We start from the raw sequence: 15,922 nt of genomic DNA on the forward strand, positions 1-15,922 counted from the left end.
AAATTAATTGAGTCCCACCTTAAGATCTTGGTAGGGTATAAACTGGGTGCCCCAAATTGTGCGGGTAACAGGAGGACCCTGGTTTGGGGGGAAGGCAGAACGGGAGGCACACGGAGACCCTAGCATGGGGGAGTAGGGAGACACAGAGTATCTAGCATGAGGATGGGGATGGCCAGGTTGCAGCAAGTCCTGGAGAGAGGGGAATGGGAGGATGTCATAGAAGGTGGCTGTGGGGGAGAATGGAGGTGGGGATTTAAGGAGCCCTGGTGTGTGCAAGGTCAGCGTACAAAAGTAACAAAATGTGTGATTCTGTAGTTTGAGTGAGTGGCTCAGGGTCTCACAAGAAGTCTGCGCTAGCACTGGGAGTTGAACCGAGATTTCCAGTGTCAGACTCTACGCTCATGTAAGTCAATTTATGCTATCAGAAAAGGTCAAAGAGATTGAGTCAGTTGAATTAGCCTGTGGGAAGCACTAAGGCCATCCCTGTCTTCGAAGGGACAACGAGAAGATGTTTAATTTGTTGATGATCTATGTATCCAACAGTATCAAACTAGCAAAGATCTGAAAGGCGCAGGCTAGCCAACTCATCATGAAATACACAAAGGAACAGGACTGCCATGTACCAGCTGTACAGGACCACAGGCAGGGGGCCTTGTTGTCAAACTGGTTCAGTTCTCTGCTCGGCTGTAGTGTGTGAATACACTAAACGTGTTCTTTGCTTCGGTTGAGTAATCTGTATAATGGGAAAGACAAGACAGCAGCTCTGCAGATATAAACTGTCGGGAGCAAGGGCATCCCCATTATGTCAGGAAGCAATACACCTGTGGGGCTGGTGCATACAACATTGGCTCATCTTGGTAGCCCAGAATGATACAGCGGTTCACTTAAACAGAAAGAGCTCCATCAATGACTAATGGGAATAGAAAGACTCAGTCTAGGTCAGGTATTCCTAAAATGGGAAGTTCCCTCAGTAGACCTATTTGCTACCAATGTGAACACAAAGTTTCCAGTGTTCTGCTCCCAGGGAGGAGCAAGCCCAGGATCTCTGTCAGACACACTTCCAATTCAATGGGGAAAGAACCTATCTTAGACTTTTCCCTCTGTTCTGTTAATCCCAAGAGTTCCAAGAAAGATTTTACAGGGCAGAGTTCAGATAATATTGATAACTCCAGCTTGGAGGCATCAGTTCAGGTACTCTGACCTGGTGCATGCATCAATCAGTCCACCTGTTCCACTTACAAACCTACTGGGCATCATCTCACACTGGAGTCTGAACCCCTTGCAGATCTTCATGGCTCTTGAAGCAAAGACAGTAGACTTCAGAAAATGTAAGGGGAGCAAAAAAGACATTCTAATTATGCATCACTTAGTGGCCAAAGGGGACAGCTGTCTCTGATTCTGTGAATGGTGGATTCTCTTGCTTGGAGGGCTGGAGATGCTGGTAGTTTGATGTAAGTGAGAGGCATAGCTTCCTCGATTTACGTTTTAGCCACGAGAAAGCGTGCTGTGTTTGTTTAGTTTGTTGTTCTTGTTTGGTATGACTTAAATCTATGTTCTTTATTAATAAACTTAGTTTTACTATAAATCATCTCAGTGCAATGTACTGAAGTAAAGTGTGGGACCGTGGCTAAACTAACAGACTAGTAGGTGCACTGTCTCTTTGGAGACAGCAAGCTTTATAATTACCAAGAGTGCCCAGTGAGAGAGACTGGACACGGCAGAGAGACATTTCTGGGGAACTCAGGTTCCCTGATTGTTAACCTGCAAGGCAAGGTTAAAGCGTGCAGAGTCTCAAAGGGTGTGCTGGTGAGGCAGACAGGTTGATGTGCAATGGAGCTATCTCACAGTTTAAGCCCCAGCAAAGCTCTCTCTCTTGCTAAGGCAGACAGGTAACACAGTGGCTTACAGTTCTGGCTGCCCTGAGCAGAGCATCACAGCATGTTTGATTGCACCAAGTTTATCGGACATTCCAGATCACGCTGTATAAATGATCTGTCTTTATCCTTGTTTATTACTCCACCGATCTTTGCTAGTAAAGTTTTTGTAAATGACACAATGATTTTATACTTCCACATGATTGATAAAAAATATTGGAGAGTTGGCTGTGAACTGATTCCTGCAGAGTCCCAAACAGATTATTACTATTAACACTTATAATTGGAGATCTATAATTTAGCCAGATTTTAATCCATTGGATGGATGAGGGCTATGTTGATTGCATAGTACAAATATTTTAGCTTTTTTTGTCTTGAGGCGAAACTCAATGCAGCAGTTCCCCTAAGAGTAGCCATAGAATTGGGAAGTTAACAGGGTGGCAGCCTTTCGGCAGCCTTCCCCCTTCTGCTCAAGACAGACTCAGCAGAGTTCAAGTGTCATCCTGTTTCAACCCTTAGCTCTGTGAGCACCAAAGTCTTCTGCAAATTACATGCTTGGTCTTAATGCTTAATGTTATGCTTGTGAGTAGACCCATTAATTTCAAGGAGACTACACCGTGTATAAAGTTAAGCAGATGTAAGGAATTGGGACCTAAAAGAAATAACATTCTTGGCTGAGAGATTCGTATTAGGTTATACCTGAGAAACTGTCAAAGAATTTCCAGGAAACATGCTGAAAAGCTTCAACAAATTATGTGTAAATAGGAATGGAACTATCTAGTTCTAGTGTAATCTAACAAGGAAGAACATTACATAATTAGTTTCCTACGTTCCTGGCACAGTTGTATTATGGTGATCGTGTACTGTATCTTTTCTTCAAGACTTGCCATATGAAAAGGTCATTATCCTGGTAACAGCTTTTCTTTACAAATGGTATAATTCTCAACTATTTTTATACCCTTTTCCTTCTTTCCTTCCACCTCTTCATAAGCATACTGCTAGCTTCTGTGTCTACTTCTCTGCATCACATAGAAATATTCTGTGCTACAGAAACACATGATACAGTTTTTCCTCAAGCCCCTTCCCAAAGAGATGATAAACTGAGTCATATCCACTTCTCTCCAGCCTGGGCAAGTGTTGATGGGCATAACTGTGCAGTCCTAGTTGGAGGGTGTGCCTGAAGAGTCAATATTAGAACCATTATTTTATTAATGTTCATTCTTCATAACAAGCAATACTCCCTATATTGTACTACATCATTCAGGGAACCTGGATCCAAGCAGCACATTATCTATATAGCATACAGTAAATACTGTGATTAAATATTACATATTCTTATCCTCTAGCCACGCCCACCAACAGACCTGGGGTTCAATTTTGATGCCAATAAACAACAGAGACAGCTGATAGCCGAACTGGAAAACAAAAACAGGTAAGTCATGTAGAGCTGTTTGGGGGGGCGGGGGACAGCGGTAAAGAGTTCTGAGGCACCTTTTAGAGATCCAGACTAACGCGGCTTCCCCTCTGATGTCTGACACCATGTGGGGACAGAGCGTTTACTTGCAGGCTTACTCAATTATTTCTAGCATTTTGTTATTTAAACTGATTTTCATAGGTTCCCTTGTTGAATGGTGCACCTGTTTCATTAGAGCAATTAGTCTCTGTTGTTAATTACCTCTGACAATCACATTTTTTGTTGAGATGTCTAAGTATGGACATGGGGGCCGGCCTTTAGACCCCTCAAGTTTGAAAAAACTGGCCCATCTTAGGTCAGAATTTGATGCCAAGTGCTTTGTGATGTTCATTGCCCTAAGATGGGGGTTTCTGATGACTACAGTGGGAGCTAGACACATACCTCAGAGGCTCCCCAGTTCAAACATTTTGGTCAGGTTGACAGTCTCCCTTACGTCCTGTGTTCCGGAGAACCCCTGAGGCACCAAGAAATCACTGAACTGCCTTATTCATTGGGCACCAGCAGTGTGCCCAGCATGGTACACGCCTTGAAGCACTTGCAGCCCCAATGATCTTGTAATTTAGAACCCACATGTTGTAGAATAAACCAATCAGATAATAGCAGTCGAATAAATGAGGTGCCAGCAGGTGTGGGAAAGGAGGCATTTTGAAAGGCTTCATGGAGGAAATTTGATTTGAGAAGGGGGGGGGGATTTTTCCTCTCATTGGACACCTTGTAGTGTTTGGAAAGAATCTTAAAGAGCAGACCTGTGACAGGGGAAACTCACCTCTCATGAGCACCTCTTGTTGGTTGGGTGCAAGTGTACACTCTCTCTCTCTTTCTGCTCCTGGCGCCCCCCCGTTGGCTGTTAACCTCATCACACACAGTTAATATGCACCAACACACCCCTTCTGGGGTAAAAGGTCAAACGGGCTATCACTGTGCCCTGATTGGTATCTGCAGATGTGTCTCTGGGCTCAGTTCTCAGCCCCTTCTGAGCTAGCTTTAAGTCCACCCTGCCCTGGTATGGAGCAGTGCCCTCAGGGCTTTTTCCCTGGAGACTAGTCTTTGCCTTATCAATTCTTCTCACCCAAACTCTCCAGCCAGTTACTCCTTCAGGCTCAGTCCCCTTCCCAGGGTAACAAAGTTCAACAAATGGCTGGCCCTCTGCAGGGTCTTCAGCACCATCCTAGAGCCCTTTAAATTCTAGCCCTATGCTTGGGCTTCTACATGAAATTTGTCCCCTTCTTTGGGCTTCAGCCACTCTTCCAATGGCCAGTGAGGGGACCCAGACCCACCCACTACTCTGTGTCTCAACCCAGGGACCCTACAAATAGCAGCCAGGTGCCGCTTCATTTAATAGCTTCTGCTGTTGTATCCTAGGCTGCTTCCCATATAGCCCCTTCCTCTTCACCTTTAGCTCAGGGCTGAAGGTCTCCACTCCTTTCCTTCCTCATCGAACGTCAAAGCCACCAGAACCCATCCTCTGGCTCTCCCTTGAGCTCTAGCAAGGAGCACCCTTCCTTGCTCCTCTGGTCCCAGCCAGGAACTGACCTGCTCAGCCCCTGCACCTCATTTTATCTGAGCCTGCTTGCTCTGATTGGCTTCTTCCCTGAAGCCTTTCTAGGCAGGCCTGAAGGACCAACTTCGCTGCTCCTTTTCTGGAGCAGAATGTGGTAGGACCACAATGCCTCCAGCATGAGGCCTCAAAGGGCCTGCTATACCCATCACAAGACCAAATACAGCAGATAAACTAAACTGTAGGCTCAGTGCTCCTCTGAAGTCAGGCAGAGAAGGTAGCTCAACTGTTTGTTTGTTTTTTAAATGAATATTAGAGAGTACATTTTCCATCTCAATTAAAAGAAAGAGGGATTTAATTTACATTTTAATAAATGACTTCTTAGCAGTTACCAATATGTTCTCTGACCTCCAGCTGTACAGGATACGACAACAGTTTAGAATATACACTGTGTGGTTGGGGATGCTAGTTAATTGCATTCCCTTTGTGAGCCCTCATGACAAGTTTCTCTCCATTACTATGAGCTTCTATGGCCAGGAGCTGTTGTTTTCACATTCCTGCTGACCTGCCAGAAACCCTTGTGAGGATGATTATGAAATTAACCAGTGTCACCACAGCTACTTTTGCTGGCTTGGCCTCTTTGAAACATTTCCTGCAGCAGGAGCAAATAGATCAACATGCTTTGACTAAAAATCCAGCTCTTCCCCCTTTAACACAGAGCTGTTCTGTTTGCCCCACTGTAGGAAGGGTTTGAAGAGGCATTGCTGGCGTATGGAGAAGTGGTGACATTGGTTAACTTCAGACTCATCAGCTGTTTGATAATAGCTCTACTAACTAGTCCTGTGGCAATGTTTAGGTCTCCACTACATACCACTTCTGGATTTGAGCCCACACCATTCACACATGAAAGGGAATTAGCTGCACTTACTACTGTGCTGCTGTTACAGGGCTGGGTAGAAAGCACATCTGAAGCTTTTGTCTAGAATTTGAAAACACAGTATGAACTGTTGCCTTGTTTCTTGTTCAGTCTCCTGGTCTCCTTATTTCAACAGAGAGATACTGCAAGAAATTCAGCGCCTTAGACTGGAGCACGAACAAGCCTCCCAGCCAACCCCAGAGAAAGCTCAGCAGAACCCAACTTTGCTGGCAGAACTCAGGCTTCTACGGTAAAAAAAATAAATCTAAAACTTTTATGCATGTGACATATTAACCCTTCAGCCATGTGTGGCCTCTTCTCCAGGATGAATGATCCTATCTGGTACTGAGAACAGAGTATTATTGGTAAATCTACAAGAACTCTAAGGAGCCATTTTAAATCTTTCTGCTGGGGATTGTTGAAAGCTGGCAGTTATATAAAACTATGTGACTTTCATAAAATGGATTTAAAAGCAAATAGAAACATCACTTAAAGTGTATTCTTGCTTTTGATAAGTAAGAGAAATAAGACAGTTTTTTGTAAGGGGGCCAGTAGAATTGGGACCATTTCCTTATTATTTACTGGACAAGCAAATGGAACAGAAGAGCAGTGTCAGTGATTTGCTTAGTCAGTGGGGTTTTGAAAACACTTATCTGCAAACATTCAGCCACATCTCCAGAGTTGAGGAGCAATCGTCAAACTCCTTTGATTATGTTTGCATTTTGAAGTGACAAGGGAAGAATTTTCAGTATTAACAGAATAAAGTATGTCATCATCTGTGTAATCACAAGTGAATTATCTGGCTGCTTTGTATTTCATCTTTTGCTTGTTAATTCTCAGTTCAACCTTCAGAAAACACCATATGAAACCTAATGCACATCCTGAAATGTAAGCTCTTGACAGATACAGCCCTTTGAGAACTGCATTATGTTAGGATTGCAAGAGAAGCCATGCTGTATGTTAGTGTGCGTCCTGTACATGGTGAGAAGTTCTCCCTAAGACACAGTGCCACTGGAGTGGGGCAGCTCTGCTCCATCCCCAGTACAGGACAATTCCTATAGGCAAGACTGTAAGAAAGTGGTGATTTTTTGGTTCAGAAGCCACAGTTTGTAAAAAATCCAGTTTTGGTATGGGGTCAAATTTGAGTGCACTGGAGAGGCGGCCAGGCCAAATCTGAGTGAGTGGCATTGCAGCCCCTCGAATAAGTGGCGCACAGGGTCGCAATGCCACTCAAATTTGCAGCAACTATAAAAAGTTGCCATATGTGTTAAAAGTTTCAGTTTCCACAACAAAATTGCAGCCCACGGTTTTCATACAGCCTTATCTACAAGCCATTATCCAGCCCTCTACTGCAGCATTAAAGACTCCCAACACATTGATTAGCTTTTTGTATAGAAGCAGCTCAGCCGCATCAGTACTTCTCAGTGCGCTGCTGACCAATATTTCCTTTGTCTCATCTACTGGGAAGATCTCAAGAACACAGTTCTCAAACTGTGGGCTAGAGACCCCTGGGGGGCTTGGACACAACAGTGGTCTCTGTTTCCATGTTGAGCTCAATGCAGATGAGGGAACGTGTAAATGTGGCCTTTTGCTTCCTGTGCATAAGGGAGACAGACTGACCCCCAGTTATGCCCATTCATGCTCTTTGAAGCAGAAAGGGAGGGGCTAGTGCACCACCAAGATGCTGATTTCTGCTGCTCTCCCTCAACTTTCCATTGAAGATCAGGAGAGTGGGGAGCCGGGGACTGGGCTGCAGTGATGGCAATTCAGAAGATGCCAGAACTAGAGGTACTTCGAATTGCATAGAGAGAAGGCTAGAGTGGACTGGCAGGATCCAGATTAAAGAAAGCTGGGGCTGCTAGATATCCCCATCTCCCCCCACCCACGGTTAACACTTTCCCCTGCAAATTACTTTATATTTTATAGGCTGATCAGAAGCTCTGACTAAGCAATTTAAATTTAATATAAAATCACTGCTGATAAAATCTGCAGATGACACAATGATTGACAGAGTGGTAAATAATAATGAGGCCAGAGCAATCATACAGAGTGATCTGGATCACTTTAACCAGGGCCCATTTGAACAAAATGTGTTTTAATCCATCAAAGTACAAGGTCATACCTCTAGGAACAAGGAATACTGGCCGTATTTCCAGAATTTGAGACTGTGTCCTGAAAGCAGTGACTATGAAAAGGATTTAAGAGTCATAGTGAACAAGCAACTGAACCTAGTGCAAACGTGTGGCAAAAGGGCTAATGTGACCCTTGGATGTATAAACTGGAGTGTAGTGAATAGGCATAGGAGATTATTTTTCTTCTGTATATGGCATTGGTGTGACCAATACTGCATACAGTTCTGGTGTCCACATTTTTACAATGTTGAAAATGGGAGCAAGAGCAGATAACAGTCACAAAAATTATTTGAGGTCTGGGAAATTGCCTTACAGTGAGAGACTTAAGCTAAACGGGCTGAACTCCTTATCAAAAAGATTGAGAGGTGACTATGTTGTATAAGTACCTTCAGGACAAAATACCAGATTTTGAGGATGGATCTAGACTGTTCTTAGTGGTAGCAGATGACAGAACAAGGAGGTATGGTCTCAAGTTGCAGTGGGGGAGGTTTAGGTTGGATATTAGCAAAAACTTTTTCACTAGGAGGGTGGTGAAGCACTAGATGGGTTACCTAGGGAGGTGGTGGAATCTCCTTCCTTAGAGGTTTTTAAGGCCTGGCTTGACAAAGCCCTGGCTGGGATGATTTAGTTGGGGTTGGTTCTGCTTTGAGCAGGGGGTTGGACTAGATGACCTCTTAAGGTCCCTTCCAACCCTGGTAGTCTATGATTCTATGATACTAAGGATTCTTGGAAAAGACATAATGAGAACTGCTGTCTGGAAGCTGAATCTAAACAAATTCAAATGAGAAATGAGGCACAAATGGTGATTAACCATTGGAACAAACTACCAAATGAAATGGTGGATTCTCCATCTCTTGATGTCTTTAAATCAAGACTGGATGCCTTCCTGGAAGATGTTTAGTCAAACACAAGTTATTTGGCTTAATACAGGGCTAACTGGGTGAAACACTCTCACTTGTGATATATAGAAGGTCAAACTAGATGATCTAATGATCCCTTCTGACCTTAAAATCTGTGAATAACTCTTGGAAGTCAGAGAGTTCCATGCAGAATTCAGATATTTTAAGGCCAGACTGGGCCATCATGATTACGTAGTCTGACTTCCTGCATAACACAGGCTAGAGCAGTAGTGGGCAACCGGCCACACACAGCCCGTTAGGTAATCCGCTGGCAGGACACGAGACAATTTGTTTACATTGACCGTCCACAGGCACGGCCCCCACAGCTCCCAGTAGCGACAGTTTGCTGTTCCCAGCCAATGGGATCTGTGGGAAGCAGCACATGCCACAGGGACATGCTGGCCACCGCTTCCCGCAGCTCCCATTGGCCAGGAACGGTGAACCGCAGCCACTGGGAGCTGCAGGGGGCTATGCCTGCGGACGGTCAATGTAAACAAACTGTCTTGTGGCCCAACAGCAGATTTCCCTGATGGCCCGCAGGTTACCCACCACTGGGCTAGAGCATTTCACCTAGTAATTTTTGTGTTAAGCCCATAACTTCTGGTTGAGCTCGAGTATACATTTTAGAAAGACATATAGTCATGGACAATTCATCCAGTTCCTTGGTAAATTGTTAATGAAATGTAATGGCTAATCATTAACAGTATTGTTAATAATTTACACCTTATTTTTATCATTAATTTGACTAGCTTCAGCTCCCAGCCATTAGATCTCATTATGCTTTTGTCTTTTAGCTTAAAGAGCTCTCTTCTGTCAGAATCTTCTCTCTATATTGGTACTGCGATCCAGTCACCTCTACCCAGCAGAGCAAGAAGTCCATTCTGTTATATAATCTTGGTACTTTTATGGTTTGAGTAAATACATACGATACTCCACCCTTCCATTTACCATAGTAACTGCAAACAATACTCAGTAGATCCATTTGGTTTTGAGATGAGATGTTTCTTTTCCAAGTTATTACTTTCACATTTTTCGCTTCTAAAATGAGTTGGTTACTAAGATCCTTGTAATGATTCATCCGTAGGTAGAGATCCATGAGGAAAATTTCCAGATTCAAAGAAAGGTCAAAGCCTGTTTATCATAGAATCATAGACTTTAAGGTCAGAAGGGACCATTATGATCATCTAGTCTGACCTCCTCCTGCACAATTCAGGCCACAGAATCTCACCCACCCACTCCTGTATCAAATCTGTGTCTGAGCCATTGAAGTCCTCAAATCATGGTTTAAAGACTTCAAGGTGCAGAGAACCTTCCAGCAAATGACCCGTGCCCCATGCTGCAGAGAAAGGCGAAAAACCCCCAGGGCTTCTGCCAATCTGCCCTGGAGGAAAATTCCTTCCTGACCCCAAATATGGCGATCAGCCAAACTCTGACCTGAAATTATTATATGGATGAAACCACAGAAATAAATGAGTAATCCTCTCCTGTTACCTTTTTTTTCTGCAGTTATTGTACTATTGTACTATTTGTTCATGGTTTCAAATAATGCAACATGGCTTTCTTAGCACATAAAATAATGAGCTTTTTGACATGTGATGCGCATTTGATTCTAGGTTCCTGACTAGGAGACTTCTTAATTTTCTTTGAAAATTAAAACAAACAAACAAAGCCACTTTTCTCTCAAATCTGTTAAACATAAGACTTTCATTCTAGCAGGCTTTAGAATGGATTAATTTTCAATACCCAGAAAGGAAAAATTCCCTTCTCTACGTGCAGATTGGCTTGTGTTGTGTTACACTGTACACAGGTTCGGTTGCAGCAAATGCTTCACAAGTTGTATGTCAGATTATTGGATAGAAGCAGCTCTGTAAATTCTCTATTCAGGTTAATGGCATTCCATTGTCTCTTCCTTCCAGCACTCTGCACCCTGTTTTCATTTTTTTGGTGGTTCAGTCTGACTTGTCTTAAAGATCTGCAGGATGCCTGGGTCTGACAGCATCATTAAGAGGATGCTGGCTTTCTTTTCAAATTGCATTGGTTTAAAAAAAGTGCTTCCCACCATTATAATTCTGACTTTGGGTGTCTGTATTTCATAGTGAAAAAATGTGATTGTTGCATGCCATGTTACAATAGGAGTCGTGGTTAGCGTGTTATGTTTTGCTCTGATTTTGTTAACTTTAAGGGGGAGTACTACACAAAGTGAAATATAACTACGTGGTGTATACACCAATCAGCCAGCTCTGTGAATTTCCCTTCGTGCCCCGAAACAGCCAGAGTTTCTTTTGACACTTTCTTCCATGTAACTTGAACAGGCAGAGAAAGGATGAACTAGAACAGAGAATGTCTGCACTTCAAGAGAGCAGAAGGGAACTGATGGTGCAGCTTGAAGGGCTAATGAAACTGCTCAAGGTAAACACCTTTGTCTCAGACCTTCCTCCCTCCCTGCCCAGGCTTTGCTCTCACTGGTGTCATTACTTCCCTCAGTGATCATGTACAGATAATCCTGTAAACAACAGTATGAACTTGTAAAAAGCCACTTCCATTTTGGCTCTGCATATTGGGAAGGATGGCTAATGTGCAGTTAGGTCCACATGCTGCTTCTCGTGTTAAAGTTGTTGAACACCCACAGGTTTTGGGAGGTGTGGGAGAGGGACGATAGATTTGTTAATTGACTAACCCAGGGGTCGGCAACTTTTGGCACGCAGCTCACCAGGGTAAACACCCTGGCAGGCCGGGCCAGTTTGTTTACCTGCCACGTCCGCAGGTTTGGCCGATCGCGGCTCCCACTGGCCGCAGGTCGCCGTCCCAGGCCAATGGGGGCGGTGGCCAGCACATCCCTCGGTCTGCGCCGCTTCCTGGAATGGTGAACTGCCGACCCCTGTCCCTCTCCAATTTTGGAAGGCACTTCAGATTCTTAAACCTTGGGTCAACTGCTGTAGCTATCTTTAGAAATCTCACATTTGTCCTTCTTTGCGTTTTGTGAAATCTGCAGTGAAAGTGTTCTTAAAACGATCAACATGTGCTGGGTCATCATCCAAGACTTCTATAACATGAAATATATGGCAGAATGTGGGTAAAACAGAGTAGGAAACATACAATTCTCCCTCTAGGAGTGCAGTCACAAATTTAATTAATGCATTATTTTTTAACGAGCCTTATCAACATGGAAGCATGTCCTATGGAATGGTGGCTGAAGCATGAAGGGGCATATGAATGTTTAGCATATCCGGCACGAAAATACCTTGCGATGCCGGCTACAAAAATGCCATGCAAACACCTGTTCTCACTTTCAGGTGACATTGTAAATAAGAAGTGGGCAGCATTATCTCCCGTAAATTAAACAAACTTGTTTGTCTTAGCGAGTGGCTGAAGAAGAAGTAGGACTGAGTGGACTTGTAGGCGCTAAAGCTTTACATTCTTTTGTTTGAGTGCAGTTATGTAAAAAAAAAATCTACATTTGTAAGTTGCACTTTCACGACAAAAAGATTGCACTACAATACTTTTATGAGGTGAACTGAAAAATACAATTTATTTTGTTTATCATTTTTTACAGTGCAAACATTTGTAATAAAAGTAATGATATAAAGTGAGCACTGTACACTTTGCATTCTGTGTTGTAATAGAATCCAATATATTTGAAAATGTAGAAAAAAATCCAAAAATATTTAATATATTTCAGTTGGTTTTCTATTGTTTAATAGTGAGATTAAAACTGAGATTAATTGTGATTAATTTTTTTAATTGTGATTAATTTTTTTGAGTTAATCACGTGAGTTAACTGCGATTAATTGACAGCCCTAGTCATTACCTAGGTGCAACAAGTGGATTTCAGATATTAATGACTTGGCCATTGTAGTGGGGTGGATTGCCCCACTCCCTGTGAGAGGGGGCTGCGGCAGGCCAGGGTGCCTGCGCAGACAGGGAGCCAATCAAAGAAGGGCTTACTGAGAGCCAATTAGGGCCCAGTTTGGGGACAGCCAATCAGGGCCAGGTTCAGACATATATAAAGGCTGCCCAGGGCAGGAGCAGTCAGTCTGTCCCAGGCCTTCGACAGGGGAAGGTCAGTCTCCAAGGGAGGAGACTAGCACCGCGGACAGCGCAGTGCTGGCCAGGCTCGGGGAGGCTAGGGAGCTTGAACCCGTAGCCTGCCAGGCTGCAGGCCCTGAAGGGAAGGGCCTAGTGGGTGCAAGGGGCCGTAGGGGAAGCGGCCCAGGGAAACAGACAGTGGAAGGGGAGAGAAAGACAGCGAGGCCAGAGGGTCCCTGGGCCGGGACTCAGAGTAGAGGGCGGGCCTGGGTCCCCCCCTTCACCCCTTGCAGTGCACTCAGCCATTGGCCGTAGGGAGCGGCCATATTGCTACGCCAGATCCCTGACAAGAGGGATTAGACTCAGAGGGCGGTGGAATATAGTGACTGAGGTGTGGGACTGCTGAGCACCGACCCCCGGAAGGGGGCGCAGATGGACTAAGGGGCACTGCCGGAGGGCAGTGGCCTCGAAGAGGACGCCGCCGAGCACGCAGCAACGCGGGTCCAGAGATAACAGAGGACAGAACTAACAGAGGACAGAACGACGGACGGGACACCACCAGGAGGAGGCACTCCACTGGAATGAGCTAATTCCCAGAGGAACCAGTAGGAGGCGCCGCTGGGGTGAGTCCCAACCCGTTACAGCCATATAGAAGACAAAGAATAAAACTCTTTTTATTGGATGATGACCTGAAAAATGGAATTCCAGTTCTCTCTTTTAAAAGTATAAGTGCTAATAAATAATAATTTACATGTTCAAAGCATAGTGCAAACATTAGGTGAATTAATCAGAGTCTCTGGGTACCAAAATTAAGTCATAACATAGGATTTCATGACCAAAGTCTACATTGGAAAACTCTCGTTCACTGCTGATCTATATAGCATCCCCATAACCAACCACTCAGGCTGAAGCAAGAAAGGAGATTGGCCTACCCAAACTCTCACAGACCAGTTGGAGGAGCAAGGTCCAGAGCCTGAGGCCAACCACTGAAAACGCCCTGCCCCTGTGCATTGAAGATAACTGTCAAGTAGCGATTGCTAGTATCTAATTTTGTTGTTTATATCTTAGAAAGAAAAAAGTAAGGGGAGAAGTGTTCATTGGTTTTGTGTGTTTCAGTTTTGGATGCCCATGTCAGAGGTGAAGGGCATCTGAAACTCTAGTTGAAGTCAAAGATAGTGGCATGCCTTCACCACCTCTAAAGGTCAGCCATGAGGGGACTCAGGTTGAGCACAGAAAAACAGAGACAGCAAAATTAAACTGCAAATTTTATTATTTGCATTGTGGTAGAACCTACAGGCATGACACGAGGCACTGTCCCTACCACTATCCTCAAAAGGTTTAATTTAGCTTAACAAAGAGAAGGTTAAGAGGTGACTAGATCACAGTCTATAAAAGTCCCTACATAGGGAAGAAATATTTGATAATAGGCTTTTCAGTCTACCAGATAATCCTCAAGACATTTCAGTGGCTGGAACAAATGCAGACTGGAAATAAAGTATACATTTTAACAGTGAGAGTAATTAACCATTGGAACAGTTTTACAAAAGGTCTTGGTGGATTTTCCATCACTTGCAATTTTTAAATGGTGAGTGGATGTTTTTCTAAAAGATTTACCATAGTTCAAAAGGAATTCTTCTTCTTCGAGTGGTGGCCCTGTGGGTGCTCCACTCTAGGTGTCAGTGTGTCCCTGCACCGGAGATCAGCGATTTCTCGCAGCAGTACTCGGTCAGGGGAAGGGCACACACAGGAGTCAGCCTGCCTACATTCGGTTCCTGAGGTTCACAGTAGGACCCAACCATTACCAATACAGGGTCCTTCACTTCAGACTGTCCACCGCTCCCCGCGTATTCTCAAAAACGCTCATGGTAATCGCAGCACATTTATGACGCAAAGGAGTCATAATCTTCCCCTATTTGGACGATTGCCTTCTCAAGGGTGCCAATCAACAAGAAATGGCAGTCATGTTGAAGACCACAATAGACCTGTTTCACCAGCTAGGTCTACAGATAAACTAAAAGAAATCCACCCTGGAACCAACCCAGCGATTGGAGTTTATCGGAGTTGACCTAGACTCCATACAAGCCAAGGCAATATTGCCAAACCCCAGATTCACTACATTGACCAATCTTATTTCCACGGTGACCATCAGCCCACAAACTTCAGTGAGGACATGTCTTCAGATTCTGGGACATATGGCAGCTACGACTTTTGCAGTAAAGTATGCCAGACTCCATATGCGCTGTCTACAGCACTGGTTGAGCACCGTCTATGCACCCAGCAAACACTCTCTCAACAGATGTGTGACACTACCACTAAGGGTTATCCTCTCCCTACAATGGTGGACACGGCCAGGGAATGTATGCTCCGGGATTCCATTTCAACAAGACCCCCCCCATCAGTGACTATTTCAACAGAAGCCTCCCTGATAGGTTGGCGCACCCACTTGGGTCACCACAATGTACAAGGCAAGTGGTCTGCGACAGAAACCCAACTACATATCAATCTCCTGGAACTCTGTGTGATACACAATGCATGCCAACACTTCCTCCAACTCATACGAGAAACCTCAATCTCTATTCTCACTGACAATGTAGCATGTATGTTTTACATCACTCACCAAGGAGGAGCCAGGTCTCACTCGCTATGCGTAGAAGCCATGAATGTATGGAACTTCTGCATCTGCAACAGTATAAACATCACAGCATCATACCTACCAGGGTGCCAAAAAACTACAGCCGATAACCTCAGCAGGCACTTCTCACAGGAACAAGAGTGGGAAACCCATGACAGTGTTCTCGGCATGATATTCCAAAAATGGGGTCACCCAGTAATCGACCTTTTCGCCTTAATGACAAATCACAAATGTCCACTATTTTGCTCCAGGGCAGGCCTGGCACTGGGTTCATTAGGGGATCCTTCCTCATCCCGTGGAACGCTTCACTGATATACGCCTTCCCGCCGCTACCACTGATCCCACGGGTCATCCGCAAGATACAATTCGACAGAGCATACATGATTCTTATTGTCCCCACATGGCCCAGACAGACTTGGTTTCCGTACCTTTCATGTCTAGCAGTCTGTGCCCCACAACCGCTGCCTTTCC

General features: G+C 44.4%; 1 protein-coding gene across 15 annotated transcripts in view; it reads left to right on the forward strand.

Annotated features, from left to right (window-relative positions):
- The window catches only part of DTNB (dystrobrevin beta), a 387,737-nt gene that overhangs the window by 279,770 nt on the left and 92,045 nt on the right, over positions 1 to 15,922 (forward strand). For all 15 annotated transcript variants that reach the window (XR_005595613.1, XR_005595609.1, XR_005595612.1 and 12 more), the window contains 3 exons: positions 3,221 to 3,306; positions 5,899 to 6,012; positions 11,106 to 11,202. Coding sequence is in view for 9 of the 15 variants with exons in the window: in XM_039528646.1 (XP_039384580.1) it covers positions 3,221 to 3,306; positions 5,899 to 6,012; positions 11,106 to 11,202 (297 nt within the window). In the remaining 6 variants the exon portion in view is untranslated. The remainder of the gene's footprint in view (positions 1 to 3,220; positions 3,307 to 5,898; positions 6,013 to 11,105; positions 11,203 to 15,922) is intronic.

Source organism: Mauremys reevesii, linkage group 3, assembly GCF_016161935.1.
Source record: "Mauremys reevesii isolate NIE-2019 linkage group 3, ASM1616193v1, whole genome shotgun sequence".
In the NCBI taxonomy this organism is placed as follows: domain Eukaryota; kingdom Metazoa; phylum Chordata; order Testudines; family Geoemydidae; genus Mauremys; species Mauremys reevesii.